The sequence below is a fragment of the Rana temporaria genome, chromosome 9, assembly GCF_905171775.1.
Source record: "Rana temporaria chromosome 9, aRanTem1.1, whole genome shotgun sequence".
NCBI lineage: Eukaryota > Metazoa > Chordata > Amphibia > Anura > Ranidae > Rana > Rana temporaria.
The window spans coordinates 132290978-132315862 of NC_053497.1; the positions used below are offsets into that span (position 1 = coordinate 132290978).

Below are 24885 nucleotides of genomic sequence, written 5' to 3' on the forward strand. Positions count from 1 at the left end.
TACCTATTTTTTAACACTTTCATTTTTAGCTGTTTATTCCAGCTATCTTGTAATTGCAGCACCTGTCATATTATCTATCAAGATTGAGTTATTTTTTCCTTTTTTTTATACATTTATTTAATTCATCAACTTTGCACTTTTATGCATCAGTTTTTATTTATACGCGCATTTTTGCACACATTGGCACTTTTTGCATATATTAGCACTTTTTGCACAGTGGGGGTAGCGCGGATTGTCCATGCTAAACAGGAAAGGCCGATAAACAGCACTTCCTGGTTACCATGTGATCACCTATGATTGGACATAATGCACGTATTGATTTTTGTTTGAAAATTTTACATTGGTTCTCTTTTCTAACACAGTCAAATCAGAAAGGGTGACAACATATTCAGACTTTTAAATGATTGTTTCTCTTAAAGGAAAGTTTCCCGGTGTTGTCACCAGCACAGGAAGTGAGCAGAAATCATGCATTGGGGACACAGGAACAATACAATAAAATAATGTTGTCAGAAACAATTAGAATGTGTGTCCCTGTCAGGGAGATTCTCCTCACTTCCTGTGCAGTCCCCAAACCAGGGAGCATGGCCATAAGCATCTGACAGAGGTTCTAGGTCTTCCTTGTCTTGTAACATAAATCCATTGAGGATCTCCTCAGACACACAGGACTCTATGTGGTGAGGGAGTCATGTGACCAGAAATAATCTGCACTGTTCTCACACATTTTACTCCAGCACTTCCCTACCCCCAACCCACGTGACGCTCCGGTATGTGGCAAAACAAAGGGGCGGTCCCAGCAGAGAAAGAGGCGTTGTTTATCGATAGCGGAGAGGCGGTCCCAACAGAGAAAGGGGCGGTGCTGTCCAGAGCGGAGGGGCGGCCCCAGCAGAGAATGAGGCGCTGTGGTCCACAGCGGAGGGGCGGTCCCAGTACAGAAAAGGGCGGTGCCACACCGGCTGGGCTCGCTGTCACCTGGAAGTGCTTTGTGTTGCTAGGTAACGCCGGGCAGCGTCTCGGGCCGGGAAGATGGAGCAGTACAGCCTGCTGGGCCGGATCGGGGAAGGAGCTCATGGGATCGTCTTCAAAGCCAAACACATCGAGGTGACCGGCTGGGGGAATAAGGAGGGCGGTGTTGGTCTCACTGGAGGATCATTGTGTGTGTTGTGTTGTATTCCAGCAGTGGCTGCATCATGCACCCTCCTTGTATACAGCCTCTCCCTTACCCCTTAGCTGTCCTAGGATCGCTGCCCCTCCTCCCTCTTCTCAGGTGTCCCCTGTGCCTTGTGGAGACACCCTCCCTCGTACCTTGCCAGGCTTCTTTCAGACAGGTGGTAAGCTTACCACCCTCTGAATGGCAATCCACAATGGATCTCTTTTCAGAGGGTGGTAGCAGCTGGCATTGTGGGACTGTGCCACAACTGTTTGTGGGGGTTGCAGCCCCATTGATCTCTGGTGGTGCGGCCTGTCATACTCTGCAGTGTGTATACAGATCTGTCTGTTAGAATGTTGTTTGTACCCCTGATGTGGGTGGACCTGGAGAATGCCCAGTCAGTGTTGCCAACCGTCCGTATTTTTACGGACAGTTCGTAAAAACAGGCACTTTTTTCCCCCGTTCGTAGATGTCCGTGGTTGCGGAAATGTGCCAGTAAAAATAGCCAAGATCGGTTCGGCTTGGAACTGCGCATGGAGATTGGAGGCAGGGGGTGATAGTGGCTGCGGTGGCACCGCAGAGGGGGATGGAGGCAGGGGGCAATGAAGGGAGGGGGTGATGGAGGCAGGGGCCAATGGAGGCAGGAGGTGTTAGTAGCAGGGGGTGTTGGTGGCACCGCAGAGGGGGATGGTGGCATCGCAGAGGGCGGGGGATGGAGACAGGGGTTGTTGGTGGCAACGCAGAGGGGGATGGAGGCAGGGGGCCTAGGGTAGTTTGGAGGCAGAGGGAGTTTGGAGGCAGGGGGAGACTGTGGCACCGCAGAGGGGGGTGGAGGCAGGGGGTGATGTGACTAAATAATTTGCCTTTTTTATATCGAAAATAACAAAAATATGTTTTTTTACCTTAATATTTACCTTAAATCACATTGCTATTTGCCTAGCGTACTTCTTTGTAGCCTAAATACTGAAATTTGCACCTAAAAAATGCCAGTAAAAACGTGGCTGCGCCAGTAAATTTCGGGTGTCGTGCCAGTAAATTTCAATCTGGTAGGTTGGCAACACTGTGCCCAGTGCTGTTCGCTGGATGAAGGATTTGTTAATAGTTTACTGACAAGTCCTCATGCACACACAGTTTAAAGCGGGGGTTCACCCTAAAAACGAATTTCTAACATTAGAGGCAGCATACTAAGGACTATTACTTTCCGCAGGTCATCTTTTTTTCCTCCGTACTTACCTTTATATTCTGATTTGGTCCAGGGCTTCCGCGTTCTGATGACTCCGGGACTGGGCGTTCCTATCCCTGCCTCAGGGTTCCGATGACTGCGGGACTGGGCGTTCCTATCCTTCGGTTCAATGATTTCCGGCTTGTGAAACAGGTCCCCTGTCGCACAACGCGCGTCACCAGATTTCCGGAAATAGCCAAGCTGCGAGTCGGCACTATATGGCGCCTGCGCCCGCCGTGTAGAGCTGACTGCGCAGGCGCCGAAATCTGGTGACGTGCGTTGTGCGACAGGGGACCTGTTTCACAAGCCGTCAATCATCGAACCGAAGGATAGGAACGCCCAGTCCCGCAGTCATCGGAACCCGGAAGCCCTGGACAAAATCAGAATATAAAGGTATGTATGGAGAAAAAAAAAAAATTACCTGCCCAAAGCAAATGTCCTTAGTATGCTTAGTAAGGATGAGCTCTGGCGTGTTTGCATAGAACACGTGCAGAGCCCGCCAGGAAGTGAGCACGGCGCTGTGCTAATCACAGCCAGGGAGACATTGTCCCGATGCTGTTATTAGCGCAGCGCCTTGCACACTTCCTGGCGAGCTCTGCACGTGTTCTATGCAAACAAGCCAGAGCTCATCCTTGGTGCTTAGTATGCTAGATGTAATGTTAAAAATTGTTTTTTTGGGGTGAACCCCCGCTTTAAAGCAGTAGTAACCCCTTGGTGCCGGCCGCAAGGAGAGCCAATAATGGGCAACTCTGTTTACATTGTGATCGACTGTGATTGGACACAGCTGATCACATGGTAAAGGTCTGCTGTGATTGGCCCTTTACCACAATCTGTGTTTAAAGGACACAAGGACCACAGATGGGTGACACCCAGGGCCGGCCGCTGGATTGCCTTCAGCGCTTACTACCGGACCACCTAGCAACCAATCACCTGCTGGTTAACTTGGAACGTTATCTCCGACAGCTCCCGCTGTCTATTCTGAGCTGCTGTTCTCTCTCCCTTTCTGCTCCCTGCTTCGCTCTCCCACTCTGCATGGACAAATAAGGTAGGAAGGGACATAGCTGCAGGGGGTGGGGGTGTGGTGTGTAATGTAAAGGGGTCCAGAGGAGCAGGGTGCTGTGTAATGTAAAGGGGTCCAGAGGTGCAGGGTGCTGTGTAATGTAAAGGGGTCCAGAGGTGCAGGGGCTGTGTAATGTAAAGGGGTCCAGAGGTGCAGGGGCTGTGTAATGTAAAGGGGTCCAGAGGCACAGAGGCTGTGTAATGTAAAGGGGTCCAGAGGTGCAGGGGCTGTGTAATGTAAAGGGGTCCAGAGGTGCAGAGCCTGTGTAATGTAAAGGGGTCCAGAGGTACAAAGGCTGTGTAATGTAAAGGGGTCCAGAGGTGCGGGGGCTCTGTAATGTAAAGGGGTCCAGAGGCGTGGGCGCTGTGTAATGTAAAGGGGTCCAGAGGTGCAGGGTGCTGTGTAATGTAAAGGAGGGGAAGGGGGCTGTGTGATGTAAAGGGGGTCTTCGTACATTTTACCCGCAGTTATAGCTGCAGTTCTATAGATTTCTATTAAAGCGGGGGTTCACCCGTACATGACACTTTTTCCCCTTAGATTGATGCTCGTTTTGTCTAGGGGAATCGGCTATTTGTTTTAAAATATGATCCGTACTTACCGTTTACGAGATGCATCTTCTCCGTCGCTTCCGGGTATGGGCTGCGGGAATGGGCGTTCCTATCTTGATTGACAGTCTTCCGAGAGGCTTCCGACGGTCGCATCCATCGCGTCACGATTTTCCGAAAGAAGCCGAACGTCGGTGCGCAGGCGCAGTATAGAGCCGCACCGACGTTCGGCTTCTTTCGGCTACGAGTGACGCGATGGATGCGACCGTCGGAAGCCTCTCGGAAGACTGACAATCAAGAAGGAACGCCCGCTCCCGAAGACCCATACCCGGAAGCGACGGAAGAAGATGCATCTCGAAAACGGTAAGTACGGCTCATATTTTAAAACAAATAGCCGATTCCCCTAGACAAAACGAGCAGGAATCTAAGGCTAAAATAGAAACAAAAACCGAATTGGGTGAACTCCCGCTTTAAGGTGCACATATTTTTTTCAAAAGTCCAGCATGCTGCATCTTTGGCGCACTTTTAGAAAACGGCAAAAACATTTTTTAATGTGGGGGGGGGGGGGGGGGGGGGGTTTGACTCCATATTTTACTGAACCAGGTGACACCAACCCTAGTGACGGCACTGGCAGTAGCACATAGTAAGTGTGCCACTACCTGTTACATGTATTTCTGTCTGGCGCCCGATAACTATCCTCGGGTCGGTTGGTGCCTTTTTGCAGAGACGAAGGAGGGGCCTGGCCGCCCGGGGGAGGAGGATTCTCCTAGGTTCCAGGCCGCAGTGCGCGGAGGCGCTACACGTGACGTCAGTACGCCACCTTCCCACCTGGGGGATGTCGGATTTAGGATCAGCCTGGGTGCCAAATGCTCTAGGTACGCCCCTGGGTGGGAGCGTGGATGGAGGAGGATTTCACCTAACATCAGCACAAGGGATACATCCTATACATCCTCATACCGATTTCTTGTGTTTATTTTAGCCGCACTTAGGCTTTAAGGATGTGGATTACAGAGCTGCATTATCTGTGTCTTGTATGTCTGCCTTCAGTTCAACTTTAGGAAGATTTTGTAAAGTGTCATACTGTCATATACCACTATGTGGCACTGTAGCTCCAAATGTGCAGGCAGCTTTTTGTGACTGTCCTGGGCAGTTCCTCTTGATGTCGCATGCAAGGGTTGCTAAACAGAGAAGTTTATCTGTCCAGAGGGGGCATATTCAGTGTGCGCCATTGCCGCTTTATTGTCGCGTTTCTTTTGATCAAGCAAATAATCACACACCCGGTATACATATATGTGACCTTTTTTCTTCTACATATTTGTAACTGTTCAGCCACTAATGTGAATGACAAAACCTTGTCATCTATACAGCCAAAGGGCCATGACTATTCAGGGTCTACACGTCTGCATCACCACTACTCACCTAGGCACCGCGGCGAGAAGACGGGGGAGGAGGGTGGGGTAGGGTAAGTATGAAATCTCCCCGCTAGTGCCCTAAAATCACAGCAAACACGACGGTAAAACGCTGATAAAAATAGCGGCGCTTTACTGCCAGCGCACCAAGCGCCTCAGTCCCTTTACTACAAGTTTCACTTTTAAATGTGTGTTGAGCTCAAATCATTCCCTTACCCTACCCTCCTCCGCCTGTCTCTCCAGTTTTGGATAGAGTGTGGAAGGATTAGAGCCCCTGCCATGTTTTTACTGAAGCCCCTGTCTGGTTTTTATACAGCGCAGCCATTTTTGTTCATGCAAATTGCGTTTCCTGCTTAGGAGTGCTGCAGAGAAGTATTCTCCTGTTCTCCTCTACTACGGATCTGACTGAATAAAAACAAAACGCTTTCAATGTGGCTTAGATTTTGTCTCAGCCGTTGCAGATCAGGGAGGCTGCATGAAATACAGTTACAGATAAGAGACTCTACACATCTCTGTAATGAAATATGGTACAGCAAACATGTAAAAATAGCTTTAGATAAAGATTATTAGCCAGATTCAGGTAGAGTTACGCCGGCGTATCAGTAGATACGCCGTCGTAACTCCGAATCTGCGCCGTCGTATATTTAAGCCTATTCTCAAATTGAGATACGCTTAAATGTTGCTAAGATACGACCGCCTGCGCCGTCGTATCTTAGCTGTCTATTTACGCTGGCCGCTAGGGGCGTGTATGCTGATTTACGCCTAGAATGTGTAAATCAGCGAGATACGCTTATTCACGAACGTACGCTTGCCCGTCGCAGTAAAGATGCGCCGTTTACGTAAGGCGTTAAGATAAACCACCAAAAAGATGGCGCAGCCAATGTTAAGTATGGACGTCGGAACCGCGTCAAATTTTTACATTTTTGCTAAGTTGTCCGTGAATGGGGCTGGCCGTAATTTACGTACACGTCGAAAGCAATGAGTCTTTGCGGCGTAATTTGGAGCATGCGCACTGGGTTGCGTCCACGGATGGCGCATGCCCCGTTCGTTAAAAACTTCATTTACGTAGGGTCATGCTTTGTTTGCATAAAACACGCCCACCTCTTCACAATTTGAATTAGGCGCGCTTATGCCGGCACATTTACGCTACGCCGCCGCAACTTACGGAGCAAGTGCTTTGTGAATACTGCACTTGCCTCTCTAACTTGCAGCGGTGTAACGTAAATGACATACGCTACGCCCGCACAAAGTTAAGCCGGCGTACGTGAATCTGGCTATATGGCAGTAACTTAACACGTGTGTGTGTGTTCCAGCTTTAGATTTTTTTTTGTTGTTGTTTTCCAGACGGGTGAAGCTGTTGCTCTGAAGAAGGTGGCACTGAGAAAACTGGAGGAGGGTATTCCCAATCAGGCCCTACGAGAGATTAAAGCTCTACGGGAGATAGAAGACAATCCATATGTGAGTGACCAGACAGAGTACTAACCTATAGCAGATGATCAAAACTTCATTTTTTGACTGCAGTAAACTGACATTTGAGTGAAATTTTGCACCTTGGACGAACTTCTTGCTCTGGTGAATTAGCCATGTTTTCAGTTTTGTAAAGTCCATTTCCATTTTTTTTTTTTACCTATAGCCCAGCCCTCAACATTTCCACTCGCATTAAGCAAGTGGAAATCGACTGAGAGTGAGTGTGGAGCAGGAGCGGACTGGGCTGGGGGGCAGGGAGGCAGTGCCCCCCCAGGCTGCTTTGATGCCCTGTAAAAAAAAAAAAAATGCATGTGGCAGAAGAAGCGCAACAATCAGCCAGCCAACTGTCGGGAGGAGAGCCGGCCGGATCACACAGAGAGAGGATCTCCCACTGTGACACAGCTTGGATCTGAAATGCCGGCCGCTGTCGAACAAAGTCCCGCCTCCTATGATAGACGGCACACTGGTCCAATGCCGGGAAACTTAATCAGTGTGCTGTCTACCATAAGAGGCGGGACTTTGTTTGGCATCGGCCGGCGTTTCAGATCCAAGCTGTTTTACAGCAGGTAATCTTTTCTCTGTGTGATCTGGCCAGCTCTCCTCCCGATTCCTCCCTGTGATCCCTATGCAGTGATGTGCTGCACTGATGGTCACTGATATGCTTCATGTTAATATTGTTAAAGTTGTTATTTTTTAACTTCTGAATAAAACCTTTAACAGTGTAATTTCATGACATCATTTACGAGGGTGTGTTTAGGGGCAGGGTAGGGTAGGTGTTGGGTGGTGCAACTGGTGGCAAGTAACTCTTAGGCCCCGTACACACGACCAAACATGTATGCTGAAACTGGTCCGCGGGCCAGTTTCAGCAGACATGTTTGGTCGTGTGTGGGCGCGAGCGGGCCGAATTCCAGCAAACATTTGCCCGCCGGGCCTTTTCCCAGCGGACAAATATTCCTGGACGTGTTTTAAAACCGTCCGCTGGAATCCTGCCCGCTCGGACATGTACGGTCGTCAGTACAGACCTACCGTACATGTCCAGGCGCCCGCCGTCCCTCGCATGCGTCGAATGACTTCGACGCATGCGTGGAAGCCTTTAAATGGCAGGCCCGCCCACGTCTCCGCGTCATCGCCGCGTCATCGCCGCGTCGACGACGCGGACACGCCCCGCGTATTGTTTACGCGCGGACTTCTGTACGATGGTGTGTACAACCATCGTACAGAAGCCCTCTGGCAGGCATGTACGGTGAAAACGGTCCGACGGACCGCTTTCACCGTACATGTTTGTCCGTGAGTACCCGGCCTTAAAGGGGTGGTTCACCCTAAAAACTACTTTTTTTTTATTACACTGGCCCCCCACATTACAATACGATTAAGGCTATTATTTTTTTTTTTTTTTATGCTGTACATACCTTTTGTACAGCATATTCACCCGTGCATCCGGGTTGCGAGTCCCGCGGGAGCCCAAAAACGAGCTCCCCCCGTCGCGTAAGCCGCGTCACGATTGGCAAAAGGAGCCGCACGGCGATGCGCATGCGCAGTATAGCGCCGACTCGCCGTTCGGCTACTTTCGCCAACCGTGACGCGGCTTACGCGACGGGGGGAGCTCGTTTTTGGGCAAAACGTCAATCACCAGCATGTGAGGAACGCCCACTCCCGCGGGACTCGCAACCCGGATGCACGGGTGAATATGCTGTACAAAGGTATGTACAGCATAAAAAAAAAAATAATAGCCTTAATCGTATTGTAATGTGGGGGGCCAGTGTAATAAAAAAAAGTAGTTTTTAGGGTGAACCTCCCCTTTAAGGCCTGGCTAGTAGCTCAGGACTTGATAACTTGAGCCCTGGAGTAATCCATCCCTTAGAGCCATTGGGCCAGATTCAGAAAGAGATACGACGGTGTATCTCCTGATACGCCGTCGTATCTCTGAGTGCGCTCGGTCGTATCTATGCGCCTGATTCAGAGAATCAATTGCGCATAGATATCCCTAAGATCCGACAGGTTTAAGTGTCTTACACCGTCGTATCTTAGGCTGCATTATCAGGCTGGCCGCTAGGTGGCGCTTCCGTTTGTTTACGCGAGGAATATGCAAATTACTATTTACGTCGATTCAGAAACGAACGACCGCCCGGCCCTTTTTTTTTTTTTTTACGTCGTTTGCGTTCGCCTTTTTCCGGCGTAAAGTTACCCCTGCTATATAAGGGGTATGTGCGGCGTATCCTATGTTAAGTATGGCCGTCGGTCCCGCGCCGAGTTTTGAAATTTTTACGTCGTTTGCGTAAGTCGTTCGCGAATACAGCTGGACGTAATTTACGTTCACGTCGAAAGCAATGACGTTTTGCGGCGGATTTTCGAGCATGCGCACTGGGATGTCTTCACGAACGGTGCATGCGCCGTTAAAAAAAAAACGTAAAATAAGCGGGGTCAAGACAAATTTTAATAAAACACGCCCCCAACATCCCCATTTGAATTAGGCGGGCTTACGCCGGCCCACATACGTTACACCGCCGTAACTTAGGGCGCAAGTTCTTTCTGAATAAGGAAATTGCGCCCAAAGTTACGGCAGCGTAACGTATCTAAGATACGTTACGCCGGCCTGACAGATACACCATTGTATCTGAATCCGGCCTATTGTGTTCTCCTGGCGGGGGGTGTTCACGGGGACCTGTCCCTGCCGGGAGAACACAATGGTTATTGCTAGTGGCTGTAGCTGAAAATCTGACATGCTGCCTGCCCATAGATAGATTGAATTTCGGCTGGTCCCTGGTAAATAGATCCATCTATTCCATCTATGACCGGCTATACTCTCTGCCTTTGATCACCGTTATTCCAGCTATCCCTGTAGACCTTAAAACTCTTCCACTCTTATGGAGAAGTGTAGGATAGGGCATGTTCTGTAGTTCTAACACCTTTCTTTCTAGTTTGACACTGCTGCTCATAAATAAATAAATACCATACATAGAGTGAGTGAGCATTCTAAGAGTCGGTTCACACAGGGGCGCCTTGGGATCCGACTTAAAGTCGCGCGACATGTCAAATTCTATTGAAGTGAATGGAGGTGTCTTAATGTACACTTCTGAAGTCGCTCCGACTTCAGAAAAGGTTCCTGTACTACTTCAATCCGACTTCTATCCGACTTGTACCCATAGATTTCAATGGAAGTCACCTCCAAGTCGGATCCCCTGTCTTAACTGAAGCAACTTTCCAGGAAGAGAAAATAGTTTTCTCGGCAAACCCCTCCCTCCCACAGAGCTGATTACTCTTTGATTGGCCACTGGCAAAGTCCCCTGTCCTGGAGGGGACTTCAAGTCGCGCTGTGGTTCACGCTCAAGTCGTGTTGAGGTCGCCTCGCAAAGTCGCGTTGCGCCTGTGTGAACCGGCTTTCACACTAGGACAGGAAGTGTATTGCAGGATCACCAGATGGAAATATAGGGAAGGGGCCGGGGGGGGGGCGAACTAATGCAGCCACCACATCTAATGCCACGTATACATGATCCGAAAATCGGACGACAGATCGTCGCAAGTAGAAATTGAATAGGTTGCTAAAGTCACGAAAATTCTCGTACGACAGAAAAAAAATCGGAAGTGATGTCGTGTTGTAATGTATTTGTGTTGTATTTTCGGACGACAACTAGGGGTGCAACGGATCGTCACCGATCCGTGCTCCGAACGGGTCACCCCGTTTGGATCGGCACACCACGCGATCCGCGGAGCGCTCCGGAGCCTCGGCCGTAGGAAAGTCCCCGGCTTAGGCCTAGCTCCGGAGCGGTGGCCATCTTGCTCCACCCCCGTGTGCTTGTCAGAGCACAGCGTGACACGCCTCCCCGCCTCGGCGCGCTCACTACAGACCCGGAACTGCCTGCAGACATGTGGAGACCACATCAGTGAGCTCTGCACCTGCAGGTAGGAGCTACACCATCACCTGGGGAGCATGTCTGTACACCAGGGTGGAGGGAGGTGACACCAGGGTGGAGAGGGATGGATAGTGATTAGGTGGGTGTAACAAGATTTTTTATTTTTTTAGTTTTTTTGCTGATCCGAAAATGATCCGATCCGTGACTCCTGACCTGAGGATCGATCCGATCCGTGATTTTTTTTGATCCGTTGCACCCCTAACGACAACTGTACTGACCAAACGAAAATCGTACGATCTGGTATCGTACAAGGAAAATTTGTCTGATAAAATAATATTGGATGAACCGTCATGATCGGCTCACAGAAGCCCTGTACCAACGATCCGATTATCGGACGATTCTTCCACCGACGTCATTTTTTCGTACAATATTTGGATCGTGTGTACGTGGCATTAGGACTGGCAATCTGCAATATATTACGATGGGGTTTAATTTACTAAAACTGGAGAGTGCAAAACCTGATGTAGCTGTGCATGGTAGCCAATCGGCTTCTAACTTCAGCTTGTTCAATTAGGCTTTAACAAAAATAACTGGAAGCTGATTGGTTTCTCTGCAGATCTGCACCTGATATTGCACTATCCGGTTTTAGTAAATCGGCCCCATTGTGTTTAAGGTGGAATTGGGCTTTCGGAAAATGACTGAGCTTATTACCCACAATGCCATCTACCAGTTTGTTTTTTAGTTACCTTCCACCCTCTATCCTATTTCAGGTAGTTAAACTGAGAGATATGTTTCCACATGGCACAGGGTTTGTGTTGGTCTTTGAGTACATGCTCTCCGACCTTTCTGAGGTCATCAGGAACTCTGACCAGCCGCTGACTGAGGCCCAGGTTAAAGGCTATATGATGATGCTGCTGAAAGGGGTCAAGTTCTGCCATGAGAATTCCATCATGCATCGGGTAGGTACTTATCAGCTTGTTTTATACATTAAATATTTCAGCGTTGTCTTACGCCTACTCAGCAGCTTCTGCTTCCTTTCAGGACCTAAAACCAGCAAATCTTCTGATCAGCTCCACCGGCATTCTGAAGATTGCCGACTTTGGCCTAGCCCGGGTTTTCTCCAATGACCGGGGACGCTTGTACAGTCATCAAGTAGCCACCCGGTCAGTAGAGATTTTTATCTGCATTTAATTATTCTACTCCTTGTGGTAAGTGTCTATTCCAGCGATCACGTCTGGCAGGAGGAACTGTTTAAAAATGTAAATTAACAATGGCATTCAGCGAGCTTTACTCCCAGTTCGGGGGCGTCTTAAAGTAACAACTTAAGGACCTTGCCTGTTTTTCAGATTTGGTGTTTACAAGATTAAAACAGTTCTTTTGCTAGAAATTTACTTAAAACCCCCCAAACATTATAAATGTTTTATTTCTAACACCCTAGAGAATAAAATGGCGGTCATTGCAATACTTTTTGTCACACCGTATTTGCGCAGCGGTCTTACAAGTGCACTTTTTTTGGAAAAAATTAACTTTTTTTCATTAAAAAATAAGACAACAGTAAAGTTAAACATTCCTTGTAATAGAAAAAAGCACGACAGGTCCCCTTAAATATGAGATCTGGGGTCAAAAATACCTCAGATCCCATGTTTAAAATGCAAAAAAAAAAAATCATTTGAAAAAATGACAACAAGAAAATGTCCCTTTAAGAAGCATGCGCCTTTGCCGCTGCCGACGGCTCCGGTAAGCGGCAGAGGGCTCGGGAGAGCGGCGGGAGGGGGGGGCCCTCTCCCGCCGCTGGTAACGGTGATCTTGCGGGGAATCTGCCACGGAGACCACTGTTCTCGTTTAGAGGACCGCTCACTGAAAAGATGGATATCTCGGTTGTGGCAGCAGCTGCTGCCGTTACCGAGATATCCATCTTTAAAAAAATGACGTGTATATACAGTGAGGGGTCCTTAAGTGGTTAAAGAGCAGCTTATCTGGTTTCTTTATAGTTTAAAGCTGATCTCCAGCCAAACGGATACAGCGCCTTGGAAAAGTGAAATTCTCCTTGTGTTGTCATAAATGTATTTTATTGGTATTTTATGCGATAGACACAAAGTGGCACATAATTGTGAAGTGGAAGGAAAATGATAAATGGTTTTCACATATTTATTTATAAACAAAACTGAAAAGTGTGGCTGCATTTGTATTCATCCCCCTTTACTCTGATTCCCCTAACTAAAAATCTAGTTCTAGTAGAACCAATTGCCTTCAGAAGTCACCTAATTAGTAAAAAGAGTCCACCTGTGTGTATTTAACCTCTTGACCACCGCCCCATGTCAAAAAGACGTCCTCTTTTTAAAGTTGAATATCTCGATAACGGCAGCAGCTGCTGCCACAACCGAGATATTCATCTTTTCAGGGGGCGGTGGTGTACACGATAACGGCGGTCTCCGCGGCGGATTCGCCGCGAGATCGCCGTTATCGGTGGCGGGAGAGGGGCCCCCCCCCTCCCGCCGCTCTCCCGCGCCCTCCGCCGCTTACCGGAGCCGTCGGTAGCGGCGGAGGGGATCGGATGTGTCCGGCAGCTGAGCGGGGACGGGACTGAAGGAGAAATCTCCTTCACCCGTCCTCATAGCTCTGCTGGGCGGAAGTGACGTCAAAACGTCAGTCCCGCCCAGCCTCTTAAAGAAACATTTTTTTTTTTGTCATTTGAAAAAATGACTTTTTTTTTTATTTATTTTTTTGCATTTAAGTCTAATTATGAGATCTGAGGTCTTTTTGACCCCAGATCTCATATTTAAGAGGACCTGTCATGCTTTTTTCTATTACAAGGGATGTTTACATTCCTTGTAATAGGAATAAAAGTGATCAATTTTTTTTTTTTTTTTTTTTTTTTCAGTGTAAAAAATTATAAAACTAAATAAAAATAAATAAGAAAACCAAAAAAATTTTTTTTAAAGCGCCCCGTCCCGACGAGCTCGCGCGCAGAAGCAAACGCATACGCGAGTAGCGCCCGCATATGAAAACGGTATTCAAACCACACAAGTGAGGTATCGCCGCGATCGTTAGAGTGAGAGCAATAATTCTAGCCCTAGACCTACTCTGCAACTCAAAAAATGCAACCTGTAGAATTTTTTAAACGTCGCCTATCGAGATTTTTAAGGGTAAAAGTTTGACGCCATGCCACGAGCGGGCGCAATTTTTAAGCGTGACATGTTGGGTATCATTTTACTCGGCGTAACATTATCTTTCACAATATATAAAATTTGGGCAAAATGTATTGTTGTCTTATTTTTTAATTCAAAAAAGTGATTTTTATCCAAAAAAAGTGCGCTTGTAAGACCGCTGCGCAAATACGGTGTGACAAAAAGTATTGCAATGACTGCCATTTTATTCCCTAGGATGTCTGCTAAAAAAAAATATATAATGTTTGGGGGTTCTGATTAATTTTCTAGCAAAAAAATTGTGATTTTCACATGAAGGAGAGAAGTGCCAGAATTCACCTGGTGGGCAAGTGGTTAATTTCAGTATAAATACAGCTGTTCTGTGAAGCCCTCATAGGTTTGTTAGAGAAACTTGGTGAACAAACAGAATCATGAAGGCCAAGGAACCCCTCAGACAGGTCAGGGATAAGGTTGTGGAGAAGTTAAAAGCAGGGTTAGGTTAAAAAAAAATATCCCAAGCTTTGAACATCTCACAAAGCACTGTTCAAACAGGGTCAGGCTCGGCAACTGTCGCGCTGACGTCCTGTACGCTCAGGACGTCAGTGAGAGAGGCGCCGAGACCGCCCGAAGATTCACGAGTGTACTGCGCTCGGTATATGCCGGCGCAGTATTCAAACTCGTGGCGGGTATCGGCGTATATCGCGCACCCACGATTTTGCCCTGATTTTCAGGGCAAAATAGTGCGCGGTATACGCCGATAAATACGGTATATCATAGTTCCCTTTTTTTTTTTTTTTTTTTTTACATTCTTCTATTTTCATCTGATGATTCAGCCAGTGCGTCTGTTGTTTTGCAAAAGAACAAGCTCCCCAGCAGAATGCATCAGTTTACAGGGACGCGCCAAGCAGGGCCAGCCTTAGATGTTCAGGCGCCCTGTGCAAGCTAATTCTGTGGCGCCCCCCATCGCCCCCAAGACATTGTGCTGCCTGGTACCAAGAATGAAATGCTGCCCCCCCCTCCAAAAAAAAATCACGCCCACCAAAATGCCTCAACATCCAGATAGAGGCTGCGGATACGATTGTGTCCTCCTCACCCCCTTACAGTGGCCTCCTCCTCTGTCCACCATCAGGGCAGCTCTGACCTGTGGAGAGGTGAAAGGGGCATAGGAGGAGGACACAGCATACTGATGATGTGGAGGAGAAGTTATATGATGGTGGACTGTGGACAGAGCACATCAGTCTCTGTCCCTCCCCTGCATGCCATGGCCAGTTTACCCTCCAGGCTCCCAGTCCCAGCGCAGTCTATCTCTCACTTCATATCCCCCCCAGTTTTACTCGCCGCCTCCTCCTCCTCCTCACCCCTGCTCGGCCGAGTCCTTCTATGGCGAGTGCACTACACGAGACACTGTCCCGATCATCTATTCAAAAATGGCGGCGGGCGGCGCCATTACGTTACTGCGCATGTGCCGCCCGGCCGAGCGCATACAAGTTTTCCCGCGCCCGGCCGGCGCATGCGCAGTTGCATGGTCGGCTCGCAGCCATCTTTTTACGGACTTTCACGGACGGTTGGCAACACTGCCAGCAATTTGCCGGCTCAGTGGAGAAGGCGGAACGGGATGGCGGGCGGACCGCAATTTGCCGCCCCCCTGAAAGTGCCGCCTGGTACATTGGTACCATCGGGTTCCATGTGGTCGTTTGAGTTGCTCACTGCGACTCACATTCTGCGAGCTGTGATGGCCACATGGCGCCCCTGTTGCCCATGGTGCCCTGTGCTGCCGCACAGCTCGCACACCCCAAAGGCTGGCCCTGGCGCCAAGCCATTTACCACTGTCAGGGGTGCTTACATTAGTCAGCTTTTATTTATGTAAAACCTTTATCCCAAAAGGAAAAAAACAAACAGTTTTCTCTGTAACTGCCTATAAATTGTGATCTGGATTTGGCTTCAATTTTTTTAATGTATCATCTGCTAGTCCAGCTAAAACTCCTCTCCACCCAGACTGACAATGCTGCTGTCCAAATAAGCCCCTGTGCTTCTTCATCCAGAGTGAGGGCACAGGAGGTTTGTTACTGGCCAGATCATCATGTGAAAACCGAGAGGAGAAAGAGGCCTAAAAAAGGAAAACGAATGCAGCCAACACGTGTGATGATTGGTATGATGCAATATAGTATATTTTGGGTTTAATACGGCTTTAAACAATATTTGCAAACAAAAAAGGCAAAAAATTGGCCAATTGTATTGTTATCTAGAGAACATTGTAACTATCAAACTCTACTACTTTTTTGATGCATTTCATATATTCCAATACTGGCAGACTTGGCACACTTTTCACAGTGCTTTGGGGCTGGACTGCAGCCTCTTGTAATATAATGGTGTGCTGTACCTCCATCCCTTTCTGCCAATCAGCTAGCCCTTGCTATATGCATATACAGCTTACCTATTGTGGGGCGGGTACACTTGTGGTTCTGGATTGGCTCTGTTTATCAAGAGAGAACTACAAGGACTGTCACTGCCTCCTAATGAAAATGCCAATTGCCTGGCTATTATGCTGACTTTCTGTTTTTGATCTTGTGACAGATCTTTTACCTGCTTGCCGCCCGCCCACCGTCAAATGACAGTGGAGCGGTGCGGCTTTCGTTCTGGGTGGACGCCATATGACGTCGCTCCAGAACGTCCACTCTCGCGCGCCCACGCTGTGTTGCTAGGACACGGCACGACCCCCGATCTCTGTAAAGAGCTGCATCCGCGGCTCTTCTACCATATGATCAGCTGTGTCCAATCACAGCCGGTCACATGTAAACACGGAGATGCCGGTAATTGGCTCTCCTCGCCTCACACTGGCAGAGTGTGCGGCGAGGAGAGCTGATCAGTGGCATCTCCTCACAGGGGGACATGTAGGAATGTAATCGGGGGGGAATGATCATCAGTGCCCTGATTACAGTATAAAAATTTGTCACGAATCGGTGCCCACCATTGCTTACCAGTGGCAGTAATCGGTGGCACCAATCAGTGCCCACCACTGCTCACAAGTGCCACCAATCAGTACCCATTAGCAATGCCAGTCAGCTCTGGCTATCGGTGACGCCTATCAATGCTACCCATCAATGCCCAGCACTGCTGTCAATCAATGCCCATCAGTGCCACCCATCAATGGCCATCAGTGCCCATCAGTACTGCCTATCCATGCCACCTATTAGTGCCCATAAGTGCCGCCTCATCAGTGCCCATAAGTGCAACCTCATCAATGCCCACCAGCTCAGCCTATCAGTGCCGCCTCATCAGCTCACATCAGTGAAGGCGGAAAATTACTTAGTTACAAAATTTACTGACAACCCACTCCTCGCCCCCTTACATGCCACATTTGGCATGTAATTTTTTGGGGGGGGAGTGGGGGCTTCAGGAGAAGGGGACTTCCTGTCCCACTTCCTCCTTCCGCCGAGGGGCTGGACAGGCTTAATCGCCTTTTCACAGCCCCTCCCTGTAGGCGAGCGCCTGTCCAATCGGACGGCGCCACGCCACTCGCGCATGCGCACTGCCGCTCGCGCATGCGCACTGCCGCTCGCGCATGCGCAGTGGGTGCCCGGCCGTGAAGCCGAAAGCTGTCACTGCCGGGTGCCCACACTAAGAATGAAGACGCCGGCCGGCGAGGGGGGGGCGAGGAGTGGAGCCCCGGCCGGCGCGTCGCTGGAGCCGTGGAGCAGGTGAGTGTCTGTTTATTAAAAGCCAGCAGCTACACTTTTTGTAGCTGCTGACTTTTAATAAACTTAAAAAAAAAAGGTGGAAAACCCCTTTAAATACCACCCAAAGAAAGCTCTATTTGTGTAAAGAAAATGATAAAAAATGTGTCATTCAAAGTGTGACAGCGCTGAAAGCTGAAAAGTGTGTGTCTTGGGCAGGAATGCGTGGAAAGTGCCTGGTAGGCAAGTGGTTAATCGGGGTCCTGGTGCGATTTATGTCTCCCTACAGATGGTACAGAGCCCCTGAACTGCTATATGGAGCCCGCAAGTACGAGGAAGGAGTGGACTTATGGTGAGTGTTCTCTTTCTTCATCCAGAGATCAAGGCTCTGATGCCTACAAGTCTAATAACATTGTCCTTCCTATCAGGGCGGTCGGCTGCATATTTGGGGAGCTCCTGAATGGCTCTCCTCTCTTCCCCGGAGAGAATGACATTGAACAGTTGTGTTGCGTCCTGCGGACTTTGGGGACACCCACCGCTAAAACCTGGCCTGTGAGTAAAATGTCAGTGTTTCTTCTTCACACCTTCCTGCTTTTCCTCCGCTAATTTGTTTTGTAATTTATTTATTTTTTTAGGAAATTACCGAACTGCCAGATTATAACAAGATCTCATTCAAGGAACACCGGCCTCTTCCTCCTGAGCGGATCGTACCGGACACTTCCCCCGAAGCCCTGCAGCTTCTCATGCGATTCCTGGTGTATCCGTCCAGCCACCGGATCCGAGCGACTGAGGTGAGTCCTGCCGGGAGGAACCCGAGAATACAAACAAATGGCCACGGCCCTCACCTAGAACTGGCCTTTGCATCAACCTTCCATGTTCTCCTTAACGCATGTAAAACAAAAACCAAAGAAAATTCCCAGGTCAACTTACCGACCAGCCTGCAACCAACCCAATTGTCCTGTCTAAGGCTGGATTCACACCTATGTATTTTTAGTGCTGTTTGCATTTTGCAGATTTGGACTACAGTCCAATTAAAGTGGAGTTCCACCCAGGAAAAAAATATTTGCCCAAAAATCATTAAAAAAAATGTGAAAAAAAAAAAAAAATTATACTCACCCGAAATACCTGTTGCTATGTGGAAGTTCGTAATCTGCCTCTTCCGTAGCCGCGGTCTGTCTTCTTCTTCATCTTCTCCTAGTGAATGGGGCGCGCTGCTTTCTGGGAACTGTGTGTGTTCTCAGAGAGCAGCTGCCCATTCACAAGTCGGCGCGAGACTCGCGCATGCGTGATAGGAAATGGGCAGTGAAGCCGTAAGGCTTTACTGCCTGTTTCCCCTAGTGTGAATGGCGGCGTGGGACCTGCATCGATCGTGGGATCGGCATCGGGGGGGGCCATCAGCGCGGGCAAGTAGGACAGGTAAGTGTCCTTATTAAAAGTCAGCAGCTACACTGTTAGTAGCTGCTGACTTTTCAAAAAAAAATTGCGGGTGTAATCCCGCTTTAACATGGTTTTCTTATGGAACACGTTCTGTAGTGCAAATATGCAAAATGCAAAAAGCACTAAAAATGCATAGGTGTGAATCCAGGCCTTACAGTATGCGTTAAAAACAGGGGTTTGGGTTGGGTTCACACTTATGCCAATTGGATGTGGGTTTTCCTTGCATCTAATTCGCATGTCAGGAGAGTGTGAACGGCTCACAATGGAGCTGGTTCACGCATCTCCGGGGGGCGGCTGCGGAGCAAATTGCACAGGTGTCCTGTGTGTCTTTGGCTCTGCTTCAGGTCCAAATTCAGGAAAAAATTGGGGCCCAATTCGTCCCTGAAACAGAGAACAGGGACACACCGGACCCCTGCTGTGTGCCTGTCTTGGGCATGGCTTGACGAATTTGCTTGGAATTTAGGAGCCAGCTAAAAAATTAGGAGCCAGGAACGCGCCCCGTGCCGCCCCACCGAGCTCGCATGCAGAAGCGAACGCATACATGAGTAGCGCCCGCATATGAAAGCGGTGTTCAAACCACACGTGAGGAATTCTAGCTCTAGACCTCCTCTGTAACTAAAAACATGCAACTTGTAGAATTTTTTAAACGTCGCCTATGGAGATTTTAAAGGGTAAAAGTTTGTCGCCATTCCATGAGTGGACACAATTTTGAAGCGTGACATGGGTATCAATTTACTTGGCGTATTGTTGTTTTTCACAATATAAAAAAAATTGGGCTAACTTTACTGTTGTCTTATTTTTTTAATTAAAAAAAGTGTATTTTCTCCCAAAAAAGTGCGCTTATAAGACCGCTGCGCAAATACGGTGTGACAGAGTATTGCAACGACTGACAATTTATTCTCTAGGGTGTTGGAATAAAAAAAAATATATATATATATTTTTGGGGGTTCTAGGAGAAGTAGATTGTCGGGCAATGAAAACGGGCAGGGAAGCTCCATTAGCATTGCTGGTTGTCTTGTCATACCAATGGCCACCGCAAGAGGGTGCCAGATTCCAGAAAGAAGCATAGTGCTGCAGAAGGCAGCAAATCCACGGCCTCAATTAGCATCCGGTGCGGCCCGTCGCGATCGGGGGGGGGGGTGTGCCCACGGAGACAAGGTACCCCAGCTGTGCCGCCCCAGGTCGCTAATTCTAGTCGCAATTGCGAACTGGCGCCCGGGGTTTGTCGAGCCCTGGTCTTAGGTGTGGACCCAGCCTTAGTTTGCACACATTTGCAAATACATGCGTAAGCTACAGGCCCCATTAAGGCACCCCAGTATCTGTAGTCCTAACTCATAGTCCTAATGCATATTCTTCCACTGTGGAGGCTCTCAGGATTTAGAGTTGGGACTACAGAAAATGGGGTGCCTTGATGGGGCTCTGTAGCTTACGCATATGTGTGCAAACTAAACTCTTGTTTTTTTAACTCCTATTGTTAGACAGGACAATTTGGTTGGTTGGTAAGTTGGGCCAAAAAACATTTAGAAGGGAAATCGAAGGAAAAGGTAAGTGAACCAACAATGTACTAACTTAAAGGAACCTATTTAGAAAATAAAAAACAAACCTTTACAACCCCTTTAAGAAAGGCCTGGACTCTTTCCTAAATGTACATAATATAGATGAGTACTGACATTTATAGGTAAAATTAATCCAGGGAAAATCCAATTGCCTCTCGGGGGATCAGGAAGGAATTGTTTCCTGCTGTAGCAAATTGAATCATGCTCTGCTGGGGTTTTTGCCTTCCTCTGGATCAACTGAGGGTGAAGGATTGTATATATGGGATTGTATTTATTTATTTTTTGGTTGAACTAGATGGACGTGTGTCTTTTTTCAACCTAACTATGTAACTATGTCTGTTGCTCAAAAAAGTACATGAGCTACTTTTCAGGCAGAATTTGGCACTTTTGTCTCCATAGACTTTAATGAAAACACCTGAAAGGCGTAACAAGCGTGAGTTTTTTTTTTTTCAGGTGTTTTGTTGTGCGTTTTCCGTCTAACCTCTTTACTACCGCCCGCCGTCAATAGGTGATAGTGCTTTCGTTCTGAGATGACGTCATATGACGTCCTCGCCTTGCCGAGCCACCAGGGGGCGCACCCGCCACGTTACTGGGAACACGATGCGCATGCCCGGTGGTCGCGATGTCCGCCGGGAACCTGCGATTTCCCAGTAACTGAGCAGGACCGTGGATCTGTGTGTGTAAACACAGAGTTCCACGTCCTGTCAGGGAGAGTAGACAGATGCTGTGTCCCTTGTACATAGGGACACAGATCGGTCACCTCCCCCAGTCAGTCCCCTCCCCCTACAGTTAGAATCACTCACTAGGCTACACATTTAACCCCTTGATCGCCCCCTAGTGTTAACCTCTTCCCTGCCAGTCACATTTACACAGTAATCAGTGCATATTTATAGCACTGTTCGCTGTATAATTGTGAATGGTCCCAAAATTGTTTCAAAAGTGTCCGATGTGTCCGCCACAATATCGCAGTCACGATAAAAATCAGTGATCGCCGCCATTACTAGTAAAAAAGAAAAAAAATGCTATAAATCTATCCCCTATTTTGTAGCCGCTATAACTTTAGCGCAAACCAATCAATATATGCTTTTATTGCGTTTTTTTTTTTTTTAACAAAAATAAGTAGAAGAATAGGTGTCGGCCAAAACTGAGGAAAAAATTGTTTTTTTTATATATTTTTGGGGATATTTATTATAGCAAAAAGTGATAAAATGTAGCTTATTTCTCAAAATTGTCGCTCTTCTTTTGTTTATAGCGAAAAATATAAAAACCGCAGAGGTGATCAAATACCACCAAAAGTAAGCTCTATTTGTGGGAAAAAAAATTATAAACATTTCATTTGGGTAAAGTGTTGCATTACCGCGCAATTTTCATGCAAATTGTGACAGCTGAAAGCTTAAAAATGGCTTGTGCAGGAAGGGGGTGAAAGTGCCCGGTATTGAGGTGGTTAAACGGCACCTCTCTGGCCATTTTATCAGCAACATTTCACACTTTTTAGTTGAAAAACACCAAAAAAAAAAAAACTCTCAAAAGCTGCAAAAACATGCAATTCTGCTTCAAAATGTTTAAAAAATGCTTATAAAAGACACTTGAAAACGTGACACTTAGTGGGGCTGAGCAAATAGCTTTCCTATATATTTCTAGCTGCTGGATTTGTGATCAGCAGATGTTGGCATAAATTGGCAATTCCTTTTGGAGTGGGACAAGAGCCAACCTAACTGGTTTCATGATTAATGAGCATACACATAACTTATTAGCTGAGTTTATGGTTATATGGGGTCCATGAATCCAATATATTTCACCTCATGTGGAGTCCTCATCAAGGCCGGGACAAGGGGTGGGCAGGAGGGACGGTTGCCCCTGGTGCAATGGTTTATTGCAGGGGTGGGGGGCACCTTAACCCTAAGGGAAAGGACGGGGGCACAGTTTGGCACCTTTGCCCTGGGCGCTGGATGACCTTGTCCTGGCACTGGTCCCTCATCCATGTCGTCTTGTCTTTCCTCTTTCTTATCCTTTTATTTTTTTTCCGGTTTTGTACCTTCCTGTGAAATTTGTTGTACTATGGTTGAAATAATTGTGCTATAAGCTACGGATATTCTTCGATCGTGTCTTGGACATCACCAGGTGGTGCCTTGGTCTGAGAAATGTGGTGGTGTTGGAGATCATAAGGTCTAGTTTTCCCTTTTGGGCTTTTCATGTTAACTGTTGAAATTTTGAGGTCAGAGAACTACAGAGACCACTCCGCTGGGTGTTAGGAAAGCGATTATACATTCATTTTCTCAACACTGAACCACCACTCCGCCAATCAGGTGCTCGGGTCTGTTACCAGGCGCTGTGATTGGACACCTATCAGGCGTCCAATCATAGCAGAGAACGGGATAAGACATCGAGGAGTGCAGAGGACACCGCCGCCGCGACCCGCTGCCCCACCGAGACAGGTAAGTGGCGGGCAGGGGATGCACAGTGGCTGCGTTTGATGGGCACAGTGGCTGCAATTGATGGGTTTATTTGTTTTTTTAGTTTGTTTGCGCCCCCCCCCCCCCCCCCCCCAAAAAAAAAAATATTTGAGCACCAGCCACCACTGGACTTGTCACGCTACTTTTCAGTCCTTAGTCTGACTTGCTCAGCAAGTTGGCAGACAGGAGTCCTCTGTATTAACTGCATTGTATGTAATGGCTGGCAGAAGTCCACCAGCTCACCTGACATTGCCATGTTACTGATTCTTTGTTTTTCTTCCATACAGGCCCTCGTTCACCCATATTTCTTCCTTGAACCCCTTCCCGCACACCATTCTGAGTTGCCCATCCCCCAGAGAGGTGGCAGAAGAAACCGGCAGCTCCAGAGGGAGTTTCATACAGAACAGCCTGTGGGTGACAGTTTGCTGGACCCCGCACTGGTCAGTGATTACCTCCAAGGACTCTGACCTATGGTGGCCACACAAGCCTTTTATAGTATGGACCAACCCGAGACTGACATTCATTGTAAATGACTCAGAAGACTTGTTGTGTTGGCCGTACTCCATGATCTGAGTCTTCCAGAACTCGTGGCACCAGCACACAACAAAACATGTTATCATTTTATCACACAACTGTGTATATGTATATATTTCTTAGAGGGGGTTGTTGATCTACAAGTATGTTCTTCAATGTAATGGGTCGGATCTACTGAGATTTGTGCTCACCTTAATGTACACCCTTCAGGGGAAAATGATGGAGGCTGCCATTGCTAACCTGCCCTCTGAGAATGCTAGTTGCCTGTCCTAGAGATACTTTGTATACTTTTCTGTCACACTGCATGGTTGCTCGGGATCAAGTTTTGAAGCCAGAGCCATGCAATTATCATTTTTTGTTTTAAGGTGGCCCTTGTACTCCTCACATGACAGGTAGGGAGAGAATATAGTAGATGCAATTGCTGCCCTCTTTAAAGCGGAGTTCCGCCGTAAAAAAAAAAGTGTTTTAAGTCAGCAACTACAAATACTGCAGCAGTCAGGGCTCAAGTCCTGCGGGAACGTGTGGGAATGGAGTTCCTGCACTTTTTTCACAGCAGGAACTCAGTTCCCTTTGCAGGACTAGAGCAGCCGAGAGCAGCCGAGCCACCCGAGCCGATCCTTCACTAAGTGGCGATGCCCAGCTCGAGTCACTGTCAGGGGCAGGCGAACCTTAGTAATCCTTTGTTATTGGCCGCTTCCTGTATATGGATTCATCGGGTAGTGTGCGGGTATTCCGTCACTTCCTCAATGCCGCAATGTCTCCTGGGAGCTTTTGTCATTGTTCCCAGGAGACATTGCGGAGGTCTGCCGCGAGTTATCGCGGGATTTAGAAAAAACATGCGTTTAGTAATTATGCATATGAGCGTATCATTTATTTATTTTTTGGTGTGGGAGTGGATCTTGGGTGGGAGTTCCCACACTTTTTTCCCCAGGACTTGACCCCTGCTGCAGCTACTGACTTTCAATATTAGGACACTTACCTGTCCAGGGCGCCCACGATGTCCTCGGCTCTCGGGTGGAGGCACCGGCATCTTTAGTAAGGGAACCAGGAAGTGCCTGGTTCCCTACATGCGCGAGTCGCGCTGCACAATCTCACTGGTCTCTGCTGTCTTCTGGGACCTGTGTGTCTCCCAGAAGACATCGGGGGGAGGAGGGGCCAGACATAGCGTAGGTCACCGCGGAATCTGCTGCGATCTATTGCCGGAAGTGGGAGCAAATATCTGGATTAAAAATGTATCCCCCCCCCCCCCCCGAAAGGTGCCAAATGTGATGAAGAGGGGGAGGAACCCGGAAAAGCGGAAGTTCCATTTTTGGGTGAAAGTGTTAAGTAAATGGTAGCTGCCTGGCTGTTAAAGCATATGTAAACCCTCGCCTTGTAGAACAAC

General features: G+C 48.0%; 1 protein-coding gene across 1 annotated transcript; it reads left to right on the plus strand.

Annotated features, from left to right (window-relative positions):
- Window positions 1–933: 933 nt before the first annotated feature.
- On the plus strand, window positions 934–23991 carry CDK20 (cyclin dependent kinase 20). Its single transcript, XM_040324553.1, has 8 exons — window positions 934–1098; window positions 6728–6841; window positions 11472–11660; window positions 11743–11864; window positions 17811–17873; window positions 17950–18073; window positions 18157–18312; window positions 23255–23991. The coding sequence occupies exons 1-8, from the start codon at window positions 1024–1026 to the stop codon at window positions 23432–23434; spliced, it is 1023 nt and encodes a 340-aa protein (XP_040180487.1). The 5' UTR covers window positions 934–1023; the 3' UTR covers window positions 23435–23991.
- The last annotated feature ends 894 nt before the right edge of the window (window positions 23992–24885 follow it).

Bases quoted from the DNA above. Each gene is read 5' to 3' on its own strand.
- CDK20 (XM_040324553.1), top strand. From the start codon at position 1,024: ATGGAGCAGTACAGCCTGCTGGGCCGGATCGGGGAAGGAGCTCATGGG. The intron at 11,865-17,810 runs GTCAGTAGAGAT...GTCTCCCTACAG, and splicing joins AGTCATCAAGTAGCCACCCG to ATGGTACAGAGCCCCTGAAC. The intron at 18,313-23,254 runs GTGAGTCCTGCC...TCTTCCATACAG, and splicing joins ACCGGATCCGAGCGACTGAG to GCCCTCGTTCACCCATATTT.